This window comes from Leucoraja erinacea, chromosome 23, assembly GCF_028641065.1.
Source record: "Leucoraja erinacea ecotype New England chromosome 23, Leri_hhj_1, whole genome shotgun sequence".
In the NCBI taxonomy this organism is placed as follows: domain Eukaryota; kingdom Metazoa; phylum Chordata; class Chondrichthyes; order Rajiformes; family Rajidae; genus Leucoraja; species Leucoraja erinaceus.
Window position 1 is genome coordinate 6,861,054 of NC_073399.1, and position 17,123 is coordinate 6,878,176.

The 17,123-nt window shown below is 44.7% G+C and overlaps 1 protein-coding gene across 1 annotated transcript in view; it reads left to right on the plus strand.

Moving 5' to 3' along the window:
* Positions 1-3,507: 3,507 nt before the first annotated feature.
* The window catches only part of gsg1l2b (gsg1-like 2b), a 35,488-nt gene continuing 21,872 nt past the window's right edge, over positions 3,508-17,123 (plus strand). The window contains exons 1-2 of the mRNA XM_055653727.1: positions 3,508-4,629; positions 8,320-8,367. Of these exons, the coding sequence (XP_055509702.1) occupies positions 4,281-4,629; positions 8,320-8,367 (397 nt within the window). The 5' untranslated portion in view covers positions 3,508-4,280. The remainder of the gene's footprint in view (positions 4,630-8,319; positions 8,368-17,123) is intronic.

Here is a 17,123-nt window from a genome sequence, read left to right on the forward strand (position 1 = left end):
GGACTCCACGACTGGTGTGAATCCAGACGGTATTGCCATGTCCTTGCTTCCAGACTCTGAAGGACACTGATGATGAGCTTTGGCACAGCAGCAGTCTGGTCCCCCATTGTTCAGTATCTTCTCAGGGGGGGCATTTTACTGCACATGTGGATCAGCAGCCTGCTCCCAGCTGGCAGCTACATCCTCTACTGTAGCAGCAAAAAGACCACAACATTGCAATAACTTTGCTTTATCTCAACTTCATTCTTCAGTGGAAGTTGCAAGTTGATCCATTAGCTGCTGGACACCAGGGGCCACCAAGCAACGTGTCACTTCCTGACTGGACAGATTGTCCTCAGGAAATACTCAAAAGTCTGTACAGACGCTAGTACACTTGTTCTATCCTACAGGATACGGACAATTTACAGAAGCCAATTAATCTGCAAACATGTGTAGGAAGGAACTGCAGATGCTGGTTTAAATCGCAGATAGACACAAAAAGCTGGAATATCTCAGCAGGACAGGCAGCATCTCTGGAGAGAAGAAATGAATGGTGGTGTTTCGGGTCGAGACCGTTCCTCAGGCTGGTTAAGGATAAGGGAAACGAGAGATATAGACGGTGATGTAGAGAGATAAAGAACCATGAATCAAAGATACGCAAAAAGTAATGACGATAAAGGAAACGGGCCATTGGTAGCTATTTGTTGGATGAAAATGAGAAGCTGGTGTGAGTTGGGTAGGGGAGGGATAGCAAGAGAGGAAGTGTAGTCAGAGTGGAGGTGCTGTTCCTCCAAGTTGCTTTTAGCCTCGCTCTGACAATGCAGGAGACCTAGGATGGAAAGGTCAGTGTGGGAATAAGAAGGAGAATTAAAGGGTTTGGCAACCGGGAGATCAGATAGGTCCAGGCGGAATGAGCGAAGGCGTTCAGCGGAATGATCGCCCAGTCTACATTTGGTCGCGCCGATGTACGAGTCCGCATCTTGAACAAACGGATACAGTAGATGTGTTGGAGGAGATGTAAGTGAACCTCTGCCTTACCTGAAGGGATTGTTGGGGCCCCTAGACAGAGTCGAGGGAGGAGGTATAGGGACAGGTGTTGCATCTTCTGCGGTTGCAGGGGAAGGTGCCTCAGGTGAGGGTGGTTTGGGTGGGAAGGGATGAGTTGCGGAGAGAGCGGTGTCTGTGGAAGGTGGAAAGGGGTGGAGATGGGAATATGTGACTAGTGTTGGGATCCAATTGGAGGTGTCAAAAACTTTGGAGGATTATGTGTTGTATGTGATGGCTGATGGGGTGACAGGTAAGGACTAGGGTGAGTCTGTGTCTGTTGTTACTAGGGTGATGGGAGCTGTGGGGAGCCGAGGAGATGCAAGTGAGAGCCTCATCTATGATGGGAGAGGGGAACCCCCGTTCCCTATAGAATGAGTACATTTTGGATGTCCTTCTTTTATCTTGGGCGCAGATGCGGCGTAGACGGAGAAATTGGGAGTTGGGGATAGAGTCTTTGCAGGAAGCAGGGTGGGAAGAAGGGTAGTCAAGATAGTTGTCAATAGACATCAGTCAATAGTTTAATTTCACAAAACCATGCAGACCAACCTATTTTACCATGTGTTTCTAAGTACTCAGAACCCTTTCATACATTCTAGGAGCAGAATTAGGCCATTCAGCCCATCAAGTCTAGTCTGCCAATCATGGCAGATTCACCTCTCCCTCTCAACCTCATTCTCCTGCCTTAACTCCATAACCCCTGACATCCCTTCATAGTAGCTTTTAAAAGCTTACCAAGCACTGAAGTCAGGATAACTGCGTTTCCCAGGGTGGAAATGCCCAACATTAGAGGGCATAGCTATAAGGTGAGAGGGGTAAAGTTAAAGGTTAATGTAGATGTGGATTGGAGGATAGCGAATGTTATCCCACTTTTCAAGAAAGGAGCAAGAGAGAAAACGGGGAATTACAGACCAGTTAGCCTGACTTCAGTGGTGGGAAAGATGCTGGAGTCAATTATTAAGGAGGTAATAATGGGTCATTTGGATAGCAGTAAAATGATTAGTCCATCAACATGGATTTATGAAAGGAAAATCATGCTTGACTAATCTTTTGAGGATGTGACAAGTAAAATGGATGAAGGGGAGACAGTGGGTGTAGACTTTCAGAAAGCCTTTGATAAGGTCCCGCACGGGAGACTGGTGACTAAAATTAGAGCACATGGTATTGGGGGTAGGGTGTTGACGTGGATAGAAAATTGGTTGGCAGATCGGAAGCAAAGAGTAGGAGTGAACGGGTCATTTTCAGAATGGTAGGCAGTGGCGAGTGGAGTGCCGCAAGGCTCGGTGTTGGGGGCCGCAACTGTTTACCATATATATTTTAATGATTTGGAAGAGGGAATTAGGAGCAACACTAGCAAGTTTGCGGATGACACAAAGCTGGGTGGCAGTGTGAACTGTGAAGAGGATGTTAGGAGGTTGCAGGGTGACCTGGACGGGTTGAGTCAGTGGGCAGATGCGTGGCAGATGCAGTATAATATAGATAAATGTGAGGTTATCCACTTTGGCAGCGAAAACAAGGGGCAGATTATTATCTCAATGGGGTTAGGTTAGGTAAGGGGGAGGTACAGCGAGACCTGGGTGTCCTTGTACACCAGTCACTGAAAGTTGGCGTGCAGGTACAGCAGGCAGTGAAGAAAGCTAATGGAATGTTGGCCTTCATAACAAGAGGATTTCAGTATAGGAGTATTGTGTACAGTTGTGGTCTAATTTGAGGAAGGACATCCTTGTGATTGAGGCAGTGCAGCGTAGGATCATGAGATTGATCCCTGCGATGGCGGGACTGTCATCTGAGGAAAGATTGAAAAGACTAGGCTTGTATTCACTGGAGTTTAAAAGGATGAGGGGAGAATCTTATAAAAAAAACATAAATTATAAAAGCTAGATGCAGGAAAAATGTTCCCATTGTTGGGCGAATCCAGAACCATGGGCCACAGTCTTAGAATAAACGGGAGGTCATTTAGGACTGAGGTGAGAAAAAACTTTTTCACCCAGAGAGTTGTGCATTTGTAGAATTCCCTGCCACAGAGGGCAGTGGAGGCCAAATCACTGGATGGATTTAAGAGAGAGTTAGATAGGGGCTAGTGGAATCAAGGGATATGGGGAGAAGGCAGGCACGGGTTATTGATTGGGGACGATCAGCCATGATCACAATGAATGGCCGTGCTGGCTCGAAGGGCCGAATGACCTCCTCCTGCACCTATTTTCTATGTTTCTATGTTTCTAGATATACAAGTTTACTCTGGGGGGGGGGGGGGGGGGGGGGGGGGGGGGGGGGGGGGGGGGGGGGGGGGCAGGAATACATTGTTAGGGGTGGAGATGGAGGCAGATACAATAGTGGTTTAAGAGGTTTTTAGGTGGGGCATTGAATGGAAGTACGTGGATCACGTACAGGCAGATGTGATCAGTTCAGCTCGGTGTTATGTTCGGCACAGACATGTGGGCCCAAAGGGCCGCTGTTCTGTTCCATGTTCTATGTTAATCGCTGTGTAGCGCCTCGCACCGCCCTGATGCTGTGTAATGGGCAATGTAAATACAAACCGTGCTGCCGTGGTGAATGAAGCCAGTGGAAGCTAATGTTCCCTTGGTGAACAGCACTGCCCAGTGTCCAGACTTAAACCAACCTGTCCTTCAGTGAATCCACGGATACACTCGTTCCCAGAATAACTGTAAGTCCTTCAACTAATAGTTATTTGTAGTCACAACAAAAACCTCAAACTCCCAGAATTGCTTTTTTAAACGGTTTTGATTTGCAGTCCTTAATTCAGTCTTTCAGGTTTCCAGTCCCGTTCTTCAACTGAACATTTTGAGAGTCTTATTCAAGGCAGTTGTCCCTGCTCGTCTGTCTGTGAATGAAAGACAACTTTGCAATGCAGTTGCGCGCAAGTATTTCTCGATTCCCCTGTCACCAGAGCAGCAGTTACAAGCGCCCTGCTTCTTGCACTAACTCATCCAAAGGCCATCCTGTTACACTGAGCGCTATCCGCTAGCTGATTTTGACTGTCGCGGGTTATATTTCAGGGACCGAATGAACAGCGATGGATGGGTTTGGCTGACGAGAGAGAGAGAGAGAGATAGAGAGGGAGTGTGTTGTCGTTTACGGAGCGAGAGAGTGCTGCCTCCTATCTGACACAACAGCAACTCCAGTCTCAGACAGAACATGTACCGGGTCGACCTCCAAGCAACCGAGAGCTTGAACGCATATGGATGTTGGGAGTGATGAACGATGGGGTGAACCAGCACTGAGCATTTATTTAACCAATGCAGAACGGATTACTGTGTGTGAAATCTGTCTGCGATTTAAAAAAAATGGGAATCGACAGGAGACACCGAGCGTCCTTAGCTCTTACTCTCAACTTTGTTGCCCTCGTCTTCTGTGTCACCGCCTTCAGCACCAGCTACTGGTGTGAAGGGACCAGGAAAGTGGTGAAACCTTTCTGTAAAACCAACTTAAAGGAGAAGCAGAATAACTGTATCGAGTACAACATTCCGGGCAGCAACGACAGCAGCGTAGTCCAGTACAGCTGGGAAAGCGGAGATGACAAGTATGTGATCTGTTATTTCCACGCCGGCATCTGGTTCTCCTGCGAAGAAAATATCAGTGGACAAGGTAATTCAATCACTTGCTACTTCTGATCTCTCCGTTTAACGTGACACACAGGCACACACACGCATATAAATGTCACACACACACACACAAACGCATATATATATATGTATAGGTACACAAAAATGCTGGGGAAACTCAGCGGGTGCAGCAGCATCTATGGAGCGAAGGAAATAGGCAACTGTGTGTGTATATACATATGTGTGTGTGTGTGTGTGTGTGTATATTTGTGTGTGTGTGTGTGTGTGTGTGTATACATGTGTGTGTGTGTGTGTGTGTGTGTATATATGTGTGTGTGTGTGTGTGTGTGTGTGTGTGTGTGTGTATGTGTGTGTGTATGTGTGTATGTGTGTGTGTGTGTGTATATACATATGTGTATATATATGTGTGTGTGTGTATATATATATATGTGTGTGTGTGTGTATATATATATATATGTATATATATATGTATGTGTGTGTGTGTGTGTATATATATGTTTGTGTGTGTATATGTGTGTGTGTGTATATATATATGTGTGTGTGTGTGTGTGTGTATATATATGTGTGTGTGTGTGTATATGTGTGTGTGTGTGTGTGTGTGTGTGTGTATGTGTGTGTGTGTGTGTGTGTGTGTGTGTGTGTGTGTGTGTGTGTGCATGTACATATCCACAATCGTGTATGCAATTATGCCGCTGTGAATCTATGTATTACTGTTTAGTTCCTTTCTCTGTATACCCGGTTATAATTCTGTTTTAATACATTGACACTTTACTTTGGCGTTTTATCCAAAAATCTGTTTCTTTCTACGATCCACGTACCTCTGTGCATCTGTGCCCATGGCTTGCTTGTACATGTATACGTCATGTGGGCCGAAGGGCCACATGACGTATACATGTAGAGCAAGACATGGGTACAGATTGCGTTGTACTATACATACCACATTCAAATATATTTACGGATGGAAACACAAACACACACACACACTAAACAAAAACTAACGCCATTTGATGTCATTCTATTCCACGTTGGTCTAGATTGTTTGCTGGCTATTTTCGAGGTACTGTCCACCCTGTGGTGCTGTGACAACGTGTGTTTATCTGTGGACAGTCTGGCAATAATCCAGGCCGGAGATACTCCACACAGCCTTGAGCCCGACTGGGCGCACGGTAGCTGAAGCACAGCCAAGGCGCTTCGTAGTTTGTGTACTAACTTCCCCTCGGTATGTCAATTGTCCAACATGCTTGTTATTTCACACAGACCTGCCCACATCAACAGGTGATCCGGACAGCGGTGGGTGGGAGGGGAGGGGATATTGGAAATTGCGATTTAGTTTTTGATTTCACTATGTTGGAAGGACCAGGAATGGCGCCGGAGCAAGGACTGTTCCTAGCGACAGACGAGAGACACTTGTGGGGACACGGGTGGGGACCAACATTGGAGACTTCCTTCATGGCGGGCGAGAGACGGGTTTACTTCAAAACATGATGAGAAAAACATTTTTCACACAGAGAGTGGTGAGTCTCTGGAACTCTCTGCCACAGAAGGTAGTTGAGGCCAATTCATTTGGCTATGTTTAAGAGGGAGTTAGATGTGGCCCTTGTGGCTAAAGGTATCAGGGAGTTTGGAGAGAAGGCAGGTACAGGATACTGAGTTGGATGATCAGCCATGAATGACGGTGCAGGCTCGAAGGGCCGAATGGCCTACTCCTGCATCTATTTTCTATATTTCTATGTTTCTTTCACACTCAGTACCCACGTTTTAAACGGAAAACAACACGATAACTACTTTGCGTATTACGTTGTTGATATGTAACCTATTGATAGGAGTTTAATGAAAGGGAAACGCAACAAAACAAAAATAAGATTAGTGTTTTATCCGAGTGCGTACCACACAACTATTGGACAGGGGATTTAGATGTTCCAGTTTATAATCGACGTTTGCCCCGTTAATGCCTTTAATGTGGAGCAAGAACTGCATTGACGGTGGACACAAAATGCTGGAGTAACTCAGCGGGTGGGGCACCATCTCTGGAGAGAAGGAATGGGCGACTGAAGGAAGGTCTGAAGAAGGGTCTCCACCCGATACATCGCCCATTCCTTCTCATAGAAACATAGAAAATAGGTGCAGGAGTAGGCCATTCGGCCCTTCGAGCCTGCACCGCCATTCAATATGATCATGGCTGATCATCCAACTCAGTATCCTGTACCTGCCTTCTCTCCCTGGCCTCAACTACCTTCTGTAGCAGAGAATTCCACAGATTCACCACTCCCTGTGTAAAAAATGATTTTCTCATCTCGGTCCTAAAAGATTTTTTACTCCTCACCAACCGGCCCCAGACTCCTCACCAACCGGCCCCAGACTGTGAGACTAGGCCCCCACCTCTCCTCCACTCGCATGTTGAGTACCGGTTCCCCACAGGGCTGTGTGCTAAGCCCCCTCTTATACTGTCTCTACACCTACGACTGTAGTCCGGCCCACAACAACAACCGCATCGTCAAATTTGCTGACGACACTACTGTGGTCGGACTTATTTCGAAGGGAGACGAGGCAGCCTACAGAGAGGAAGTCCTGAAGTTGACAACCTGGTGCTCAGAAAACAATCTGGCTCTGAACACCAGGAAAACAAAAGAGCTCATTGTCGACTTCAGGAGGCACAGCACCGACTTAGCCCCCCTACACATCAACGGCGAGTGTGTGGAGAGGGTCAACACCTTCCGGTTTCTCGGCGTCCATATCGCTGCTGACATCTCCTGGACGGACAACACGACAGCGGTCATCAAGAAGACTCAGCAGCGGCTGCACTTCCTGAGGGTCCTCAGGAAGCACAACCTGGACTCTAACCTGCTGCTGACCTTCTACCGCTCGTCCATCGAGAGCCTGCTGACATACTGCATTACAGCATGGTATGGCAGCTGCACCATGGCAGACAGGGAGAGGCTTCAGAGGGTAACCAGGACAGCGCAGAGGATCATTGGCTGCCCTCTCCCCTCCCTGATGGACATCTACACCTCCCGCTGCCTTAGCAGGGCAAAGAAGATCATCAAAGACAGCTCCCATCCTGCGTTTGGACTGTTCGACCTGCTGCCCTCTGGAAGGCGCTATAGGTGCATCAAATCCAGGACAAACAGACTCAGGAATAGTTGCTTTCCGAGAATTATATCTACTATAAATTCAAATTCACACATGCACTGACTACACCGCCCAACACGGACTTCCATCTGTATATATGTATGTAGCGCTGCAGAATTTGTGCCCCTATTCCCCCCCCCCCCCCCCATCTCCCTTCTGTTTTTTGTTTTTTCTGTTTCTTGTTTTTTTGTGCTAAATTGTATGTATGCACTGAGTACGAGCAGCTTTCAGTTTCACTGTACATGTATAGTGACAATAAATGGCATATCTATATCTATTTCCCCCTTATCTCTTCAGAGATGCTGCCTGACCTGCCGAGTTACTCCAGCATTTTGTGTCTACCTTCGATGTATAGTACCAGCATCTACAGTTCTTTCTTAAACATGAACTACATTGATTTATTTGCAAGCATTTGGAGTAAAACGACTCCAGGAATTTCCTTGTTGCACAAGGTCCAAAAACCTCCGGATCTGACCCTTCCGTTATTGATAAATACCATGACTGTGTGAAATTGTTCTACATTTTTAAACGATTATTCTACCTCATGTTCAAAAGACATTCTTTGTTTTATGTTGCTTCGCAGGAGAGAAGTGCAGAAGTTTCATTCATCTGACGCCACCTGCTGAACGAGGTTAGTTTGGAGCGAACATGCGCTGCTTTCCCACAAGTCCCAGTCAAGCCAAGAGTGTTTTATTGTCGTGTGTGCCAGATAGACCAATGACATTCTCACTTGCTGCAGCACAACAGAATATGTATGTTGGAAATCCTCTAATCCCTCTAATTATTGTGGCCTTTACAAATGATTCAATTGTACTACAAACATTTACCTGCCAGCACCAGACAATGAAGGTAGTGGAAGCAATGGTCGTATTGTTTTCAGTACACACCCCCAAACTTCTGCAATTACTGCATCAAAATCTGAGAATTCTCCGCCAGAGAGTTCGATAGGAATGCATCCATCATGCTGACCACAATGACTCAATGGCTTCACCACTAGCTTCTCCAGAATAACACAGAAACATAGAAAATAGGTGCAGGAGTAGGCCATTTGGCCCTTCGAGCCTGCACCGCCATTCAATATGATCGTGGCTGATCATCCAACTCAGTATCCTGTACCTGCCTTCTCTCCATACCCCCTGATCCCCTTAGCCACAAGGGCCACATCTAACTCCCTCTTAAATATAGCCAATGAACTGGCCTCAACTACCTTCTGTGGCAGAGAATTCCAGAGATTCACCACTCTGTGTGAAAAATGTTTTTCTCATGTTGGTCCTAAAAGATTTCCCCCTTATCCTTAAACTGTGACCCCTTGTTCTAACCAACCGAGCTTAGTAAATGCCACCTTTGCTGGCATTTCCCACATACAGAGGAATGTGAGGTGTTGCATTTTGGGACGTCTAACAAGGTCTCCACAGTGAATTGTAGACCTCTGGGGAGTGTTGAAGAGCAGAGGTATCTAGGAGTGCAGGTGCATGGACAGTCAATACTAAACAGTCGATACAAACTATTTTTGTTCTTTCAATTTCTTGCATAATAACTCTTGGCTTCTTAACTTTCACTTCTCTGCATGTTTCCCTTAAACTGTCTTTAAACTGTTGCTCGAGTCGTGCTGCGCGCTCCCCAGGGCTCCTTGAATCTCTCGAACATGGCGGCGGCGGCTGTTATTGCTGCGCGGATGTGAGCTCTGATCTTTGGGCGCGGGTGATGGTCCGGGGCAGCACGGTTGCGGCCATTACTCCCTCTGGGAGAGGCTGACAATTCCTCTGGCCATCACGGAAGGCGACCTTCTCTCCGTCTCCCGTTTTAATTTGTCATCACGTTCCGGTTCTTCGGTTTTCTTCCGAACCACCTTCACTTCTTCCACCGTGGCTTTGATCTTGTCATATCCCATGTGCTGTTTCCCCATTACGTGATCGTTGACCTTGGACTGGGCATCACCCACGATGACGAAGGCACCACACACCTCGCACACTTCCATCTGCGCCGCAAAACTCTCGACGGCCGAGCTGGCAGAACGCAGCTGCGCGCGCTCATCCTTCAGCTACTCCACCAGCTTCATCATCCACCACGTCTCCTCTACCTTGCCCTCCTTGGCAAATCCAACCATCATGTAACACAAGCGGTCCTTGGAGACAACTGACCTGTTGCAATCTTCAACACAACTAAGTTGAGAAATAAAATCACATAGTAAAACCGTGAGAGTTTAGAGCGCAGTCTGACAATGTGGTGGAAGATGAAGGTACCTGTATTACCAATTTAAATAAAATAGCTGAACGGCATGTGCAAAGCTATAACCTATTTACTGAGAAAGTTGGATTTAGCAAATTATTTGCGTCTGATCAGGCCATGAAGTGCCAAAGTCCTCCTGTAATATCTATGATTCTAACATGCACTTGAGGTAAAAGCTAACACATTCCACGTGGAGGTGTCACACAACAGAAGAATTATTCTGTTCCTATTACTAACAAGAAAAATGCATTTGTAAAGATTTACAATTTTAACATGGGTGACTTTAACAAGAATGTTAATTTGTTGAACAGGAGTCAAACCAGTTAAAAAAAAATATTTTACAGATTCATTGCAAATGACGCAGTAAGAATTTAATATGGGTCTACCTCTGTTGCTTTCTACAGCAACCCTGAGGCTATTTGAATGATTCCTACAGGGTTAGAATTATAAATCGCCAGTAGCCATGTTGTTTAACCACTTATTTAAAATGCTACTGGTGTTCAGGCATCTCATTATACCTCCATCCCTTGACGCTCCTATACAGTTGGCTAGGCACGCTCTCTGATTAACATAATATTATTTTTGATAATACATCCTTCGACCTGACCTGATTATTTCTTTTATCCTCTTCAATCTGCTGGTCTGTTCATATCTCATCTTTTCTCACCCAGTCGATGTAGTGCCTGGGGACTACACTGCTGTTTGTTGGATTAGACCATGAATTATATGTTCCCCATATTTATGAACCAGTAGCAGAGACCATGATAGGTAACCTGTCATTATACCTTTGCTGAGCTTTGTGTACAATGTGTCCATTTATGAAAAGCTAATTCAGAAGCAATCCATTGTTCTTGTAACACCTCTGTTAATGCTAAAAAAGCAATCCTTTTTGCAAACAAGCACTCTCCTTTGTGTTTCACTAATAATTATATAGCCCTTTGCAATTTGCACACAATGCATACAAATTGCATTTCTTCCCTTGTAATTCCCAATTTATAAATAAACAACTGTTTTTACCGAACTGTTACCGTTGACTTTTCCCAACATCATTTCCCATTGGCGACCGACAATGAAACCTATAGCGCTTTCTCAAGCATTCCCAGAAATAAGGCTGTCCGGAATTTGTGGCCGGGTCTTTATTCTTGTCCTTGTGGCTCAGATGCCTATCACTGTCCTCACCACCCAGTCTTACCACCTCTCTCTGACTCTGTTTCTTGTCCATCCCCCTCATCCTGTCACAGAGACATCACAACCCGTTCTGTATCGGCACAGTTTTGGATATCATTTTAATACAGGTGACAGGTGACCCCCCCCCCCCCCCCCCACCAATTGACCATTTGGGTAATAAAAAATCACCTTCCTGACTTTATAGATTGAATATAATTAGCTCTGATTACATTTATATGGGGAAACAAAGTAAATAAATCGACTCAAAATGTAATTTTTTCCAACTTGCATTTCTTGGTGCATGTGGCTTTGTACTATGGTGCAATTTGGTACTGGGCCCTTGTATGGAAATGTACTCATCTGTTTAGTTTATTTTAGAGATACAGCATGGAAACGGGCCCTTCGACCCACTGAGACCACTGTGACCATTGTTCACCCGTTCACACTAGTTCTACATTATCCATTTCCACTTTCATTCCCTACATTGTCGGGGCAATTCCCAGAGGTCAACTAACCTACAAACCTAAGGTACACAAAAATGCTGGAGAAACTCAGCGGGTGCAGCAGCATCTATGGAGCGAAGGATTAGGCAACGTTTCGTGCACGAAACGTTGCCTAATCCTTCGCTCCATAGATGCTGCTGCACCCGCTGAGTTTCTCCAGCATTTTTTGTGTGCCTTCGATTTTCCAGCATCTGCAGTTCCTTCTTAAACACTTAACCTACAAACCTATATGTCTTTGGAATGTGGGAAGAAACTGGAGCCAGCAGATGACTAGAAGGAAAGTCACTCATTCACAGGGAGAATGTTGAATGCCCCCATACCAGCAGCAGCCGAGGTTGAGATGGAAGCCAGGTCCCTGAGGCTGTTGTGCTCTCCCATCTACACCACTGTGTACTTATTTCTGATCTCATCCAAATTCTACATCATTATTGGTCCTGCCTTCGTTCCCAAAGTGCTAAGCTTCAGAATTTCCCACGTCAATGTTTCTGTCTCTGATCTCTGTCTTCTTCTCTGCCTCTAATTGCACCACTGTTAATATTAATGTTGACTTTATGATCACAACTTTGCCTCATATGAATGGATATAGCAAATTACCATGTTTAAGAAGGAACTGCAGATGCTGGAAAATCGAAGGTACACAAAAAAAAAAAAAAAAATGCTGCAGAAACTCAGAGGGTGCAGCAGCATCTATGGAACGAAGGAAATAGGCAACGTTTTGGGCCGAAACCCTTCTTCAGATTATCATGTTTCTTTCTTTCTTTCCTTCTTTCCTCTCTCGTCTATGATATTGTTTACAGTGCATTTATGTTTACATATTCTGCTGTACAGCAGCAAGTAAGAATTTAATTGTTCTATCTGGGACACATGACAATAAAACACTCTCGAATCTTGACTCTTGAACATTCTGCAGTCTATAATTCTCGTTAGCAATATCTCCACCTGCATTGTGGTTGGATCCATACAGTTCCTAATTAACTGCGGTGAGGCGTGAAGGCTGAATTTACACAGCCAAGTTGTGTTGCATCTTAGTTGCCTTCCATTCTCAGCTGCACCATGATTAATTCCTTTCAAACATTCATGAATTATCTGAGTGATTTCCACGCTCCTACATTCAGAGGGTTTTATCTTCTGTCACATTAGCATCACAAAGGTATCAGGCTATTGTAAAACCCTTCTATTTAAGCTGTACTTCTGCTACTTCATTAACTTATTATGCAGAATAAAGTCAAGTCAAATACAATCACAAGATCATAAAGAAGGGTCCCGAACAGATACGACACCTATCCATTTGTCCACAGATGCTGCCTCACCTACTGAATTACTCCAGCAGTTCTTTGTGATAGTAATAACAGGGATGTCTGACTTTGCTAATTAACCCAAAGATTGATACTTAATAAACTGTCTTTGTACCAGGAATCCATCCTTTAAATGTTAAGGTTGAGTGGAATCACAGTTTGTGAGTTGGTGAACTACTTTCACCGATTGTTCTGAGCTTATGTATTAATGCTCCTGCTCCAGTGAGTGGTGATAGTCCAATGATTACCAGGAATCAGTAATGCCCCTGTCCGACTTCGGAAACCTGAACGGAAACCTCTGGAGACTTTGCGCCCCACCCAAGGTTTCCGTGCGGTTCCTGGAGGTTGCAGCTGGTTGCCGGAGGTTGCAGGTAGTGGAAGCAGGTAGGGAGACTGACAAAAACCTCCAGGAACTGCACGGAAACCTTGGGTGGGGCGCAAAGTCTCCAGAGGTTTCCGTTCAGGTTTCCTAAGTGGGACAGGGGCATAAGGATGTTGCATTTTTCAGAGGCTTTAAGAACATCCTAGACTCTCTGACAGAGGTCGGAATAGAGTGTCCATTAAGCTGAATTAATGCAGTGGGTGTAATTGTGAATGACTACATAAGAGTACGAGTTCCAGCACTTCATTCTTTACAGAACATTTAAGCAGTCAGTAAGTAATTAATTAATAACTGAGGAAAGATCAATGGGTGATGCACAAGTTTGATTTTTGGGAGTTAGTAAAAGAAGCAATTAGATCAAAATAAATATTCTGTCAACGTGTGTTTCAGGACAATATGGATAAAGCAGGAAACCTCACCAAAAGCCAAAGATATATTTGTGCTCTAATTAGTCTATCATTATTTCAGAGAAACACCCAATGCGTCATTCACAACCACCTTAATCTTATCCAGTTCTCATACATAATTGACCTGCAAACTGTCCTTGGGATCTGGAAGTAAGATATCCTGGTGCATCCAATAATCTGCCTTATTCAAAACCTGATCATTTCAAATTTCATACAATGCTCGGATAGAACAAGTGTTGGGGTGATAAAGTCGTATCGTATCGTATCGTAACGGTTGGTCGGCAAGGACACGGACCAAAGGGCCTGTTTTCACATTGTATCTCTAAACTAAACTAACCTAAACATTCTGTCCTACACACTAGAGACAATTTACAGAAGCCAATTAACCTACAAACTTGTATATCTGAAGTATGGGAGGAAACCGGAGCTCCTGGAGAAAACACTCGTGGTTACAAGGAGAATGTACAAATTCCGTACAGACAGCGCCCATAGTCAGGATCGATCTCGGGTGTATGGTGCTGGAAGGCAGTAACCACTGTGCCTTTTTCTTGCTATTTCCGTTATGTAACAGTCACTGAAGCTGACACAAACTGTGTGAACGATAACTTTGTTTCTCTGTAGGAGACTGAGTTTCACCCCTTAACTCTGAATCTCAGTTATCCTTATCTCCATATTCCCGACATTCCTACTTCAGAACACAAAGTTCTGGAAACTTGTTATTAGGTCTCCTTACCTGTGTAATGAAGTATCTTCAAGTTTCATCCTCTCCATAAGCTCATAATTACAACATCTAAATTGTTATGGAACATAGCAGATGGACTTCAATGCTTTACCTGGGTCCTAATGGACATACATAGATCATCAGATATAGAAACACAATGAAACATTCAGACCCTCAGAAACTTGGCAATTCATTATGTTTATGGTTGATCCTTTACCTCAGCATTATTTTTCTCCACTAACTTCATATCCCTTGATTACATTAATAACCATAAGCCTATTGACCTTTGTCTGGGAAATATTCACCAATTGAGTCTTCATTGCTCTGTCGGGCAAAGATGGAGGTGGCTTTGCTCACATCTCTCTCCTTTTTTTGTTGTCTCATGTAGAGCAGTTGCCATAACAAGCTGAGATTTATCTGGATAAAATGCTTTTTATGCGGCATTAATAGAAATTGGTAAGAGTCATTGAATATATCAAATTTCCATTGCCTTCTGAAAATAGAGGCAGTGGTGTGCTTGATTGGTGGTAACATCAATGAAGTTGGGCCTGGCTAAATTGATTTTGATACACTATAATGCCCCTGTCCCACTTAGGAAACCTGAACGGAACCCTCTGGAGACTTTGCGCCTCACGCAAGGTTTCCGTGCGGTTCCCGGAGGTTTTTGTCAGTCTCCACTACCTGCAACCTCCGGCAACCATCTGCAACCTCCGGGAACTGCATGGAAACCTTGCGTGGAGTGCAAAGTCTCCAGAGGTTCCGTTCAGGTTTCCTAAGTGGGACAGGGGCATTAGAGACTTGAAACTCTCCCCATCTCATTTTCAGCACCATTGATAGAGACTGGGACATGCAGTCCTCCCCAATTCATAACGTCGATGACCAACTCATTCCTTTTGAGGGAGTGTTGTTGCCTTGACACCATGCCGCTACGCTCTCTATTTCATTCCAGTAGTCTGTCTCATCATTGTTTGAGATTCAGCCCACTGTACTGGTGTCATCTGCAAACTCTTCAATGGAGAGCAATTGAGAGAATTAGTGGAGAATAATGAATCTCCGGAATTCCTCACCAATTCTACACGGCCATCGTAGAGTCTGTCCTCACCTTCTCCATCATGGCCTGGTTTGGCTCAGCCACCAAGCACGACATCCGGAGACTGCAGCGAATCGTTCGATCAGCTGAGAAGGTTGTTGGCTGCAACCTTTCGCCCATTGACGAACTTTAAATTGCAAGGGCCAGGAAGCGAGCGGGCAAGATCATCTCTGACCCCTCTCACCCTGGCCACAAACTCTTTGAAGCATTTCCTTCTTAAAGGCGACTCCGGACTGTCAAAGCTGCCACAGCCAGACAGAAAAACTGTTGTTTTCCACAAGCCAATAACCAAAAGTCTGTAGTCTCCTTTTGCTCTGGTATTTTATTTCATTCACATGTTTAAACTATAGTTTTATTCTTAATGTTTTAATGTTTATGTTTTATTCTTAATTGGTTAATGTATGTCGTGTTGCTACTTGTGAGCGGAGCACCAAGGCAAATTCCTTGTATGTGAACATAATTGGCCAATAAACATTCATTCATTCATTCATTCATTCCATTATTTGTCCACTCTCCAAACCTGTCCAAGTCCATCTGCAGAGTCCCTGCTTTCCCTACACTACCTGCCACTCCTTACCTATTTTCATATAATCTACAAACTAGGCCACAAAGCCTTCAATTCCCACATCCAAATCATTGATATACAACACAGGCGTAGCACCAACCCCTGTGGAACTCTGGTTGGCTGCTGGTCACTAGCAGCCAACCAGAAAAAGCCCCCCTTACTGCCATTCTTTGCCTTCTGCCATCCTGCCAACCTGCTATCCATGCTAGTACCTCCACTTTGATACCATGGGCTCTCATCTTCTTTACCGGCCTCATGTGCAGCAGCTTATTAAAGGCTTTCCGAAAATCGCAGTAAACAACATCCACTGACTCTCCTTTGTCTGTCCTGCTATTAACTTCCGTAAAGAATTCCAACAGATTCGTCAGGCAAGATCTCCCCTTCACAAATATATGCTGACTTCAGCCTATTTTATCATGTGTTTCAAAGTACTCAGAAGCCGCATCCTTTATAATGGACTCTAGTATCTAATAACCACTGAGGTCAGGCTAACCGCCCTTTATTTTCCTCTTTTGCTGCACTACCTTCTTGAACAATAGAGTACCATTTGTAATTTTCAAGTCCACTGTAACCACTCTTGACTCTAATGCAGGCACGTACCATCAGGGTAGGCAAGGTATGCACTGCCCACCCTGAATAAAATAATAGAATGGTAATTATTAAATATATAGATAGTAAAGGCATGGGAGAATAATGTCTACCTTAGAGATCGACCTCTTAGGTGGGCATAATTCTCCGTGCCTTTCATCCGCAGTTACATACATGTTACATACATGTAACACGCGATGGTCTGTGTAGCTGACGTGCCGTCGACGCTGCTTCAAGCCGTCAATTTCCAGGGTACTGAAGGTAGATTAAATTCTGCCTTTGCAGTACTGCACATGCACAGCGCAAGTTTCTTGGTGGGTTTTCAGACATGGATTGCCATTATCTTAAGAAACAAAGAGAGAAGAATGGAGTCGTATACAAATGATGTGGTAAGTACATTTCTTGGTGCTATATGTTTTTAAATACCGTATTTCCTGGCA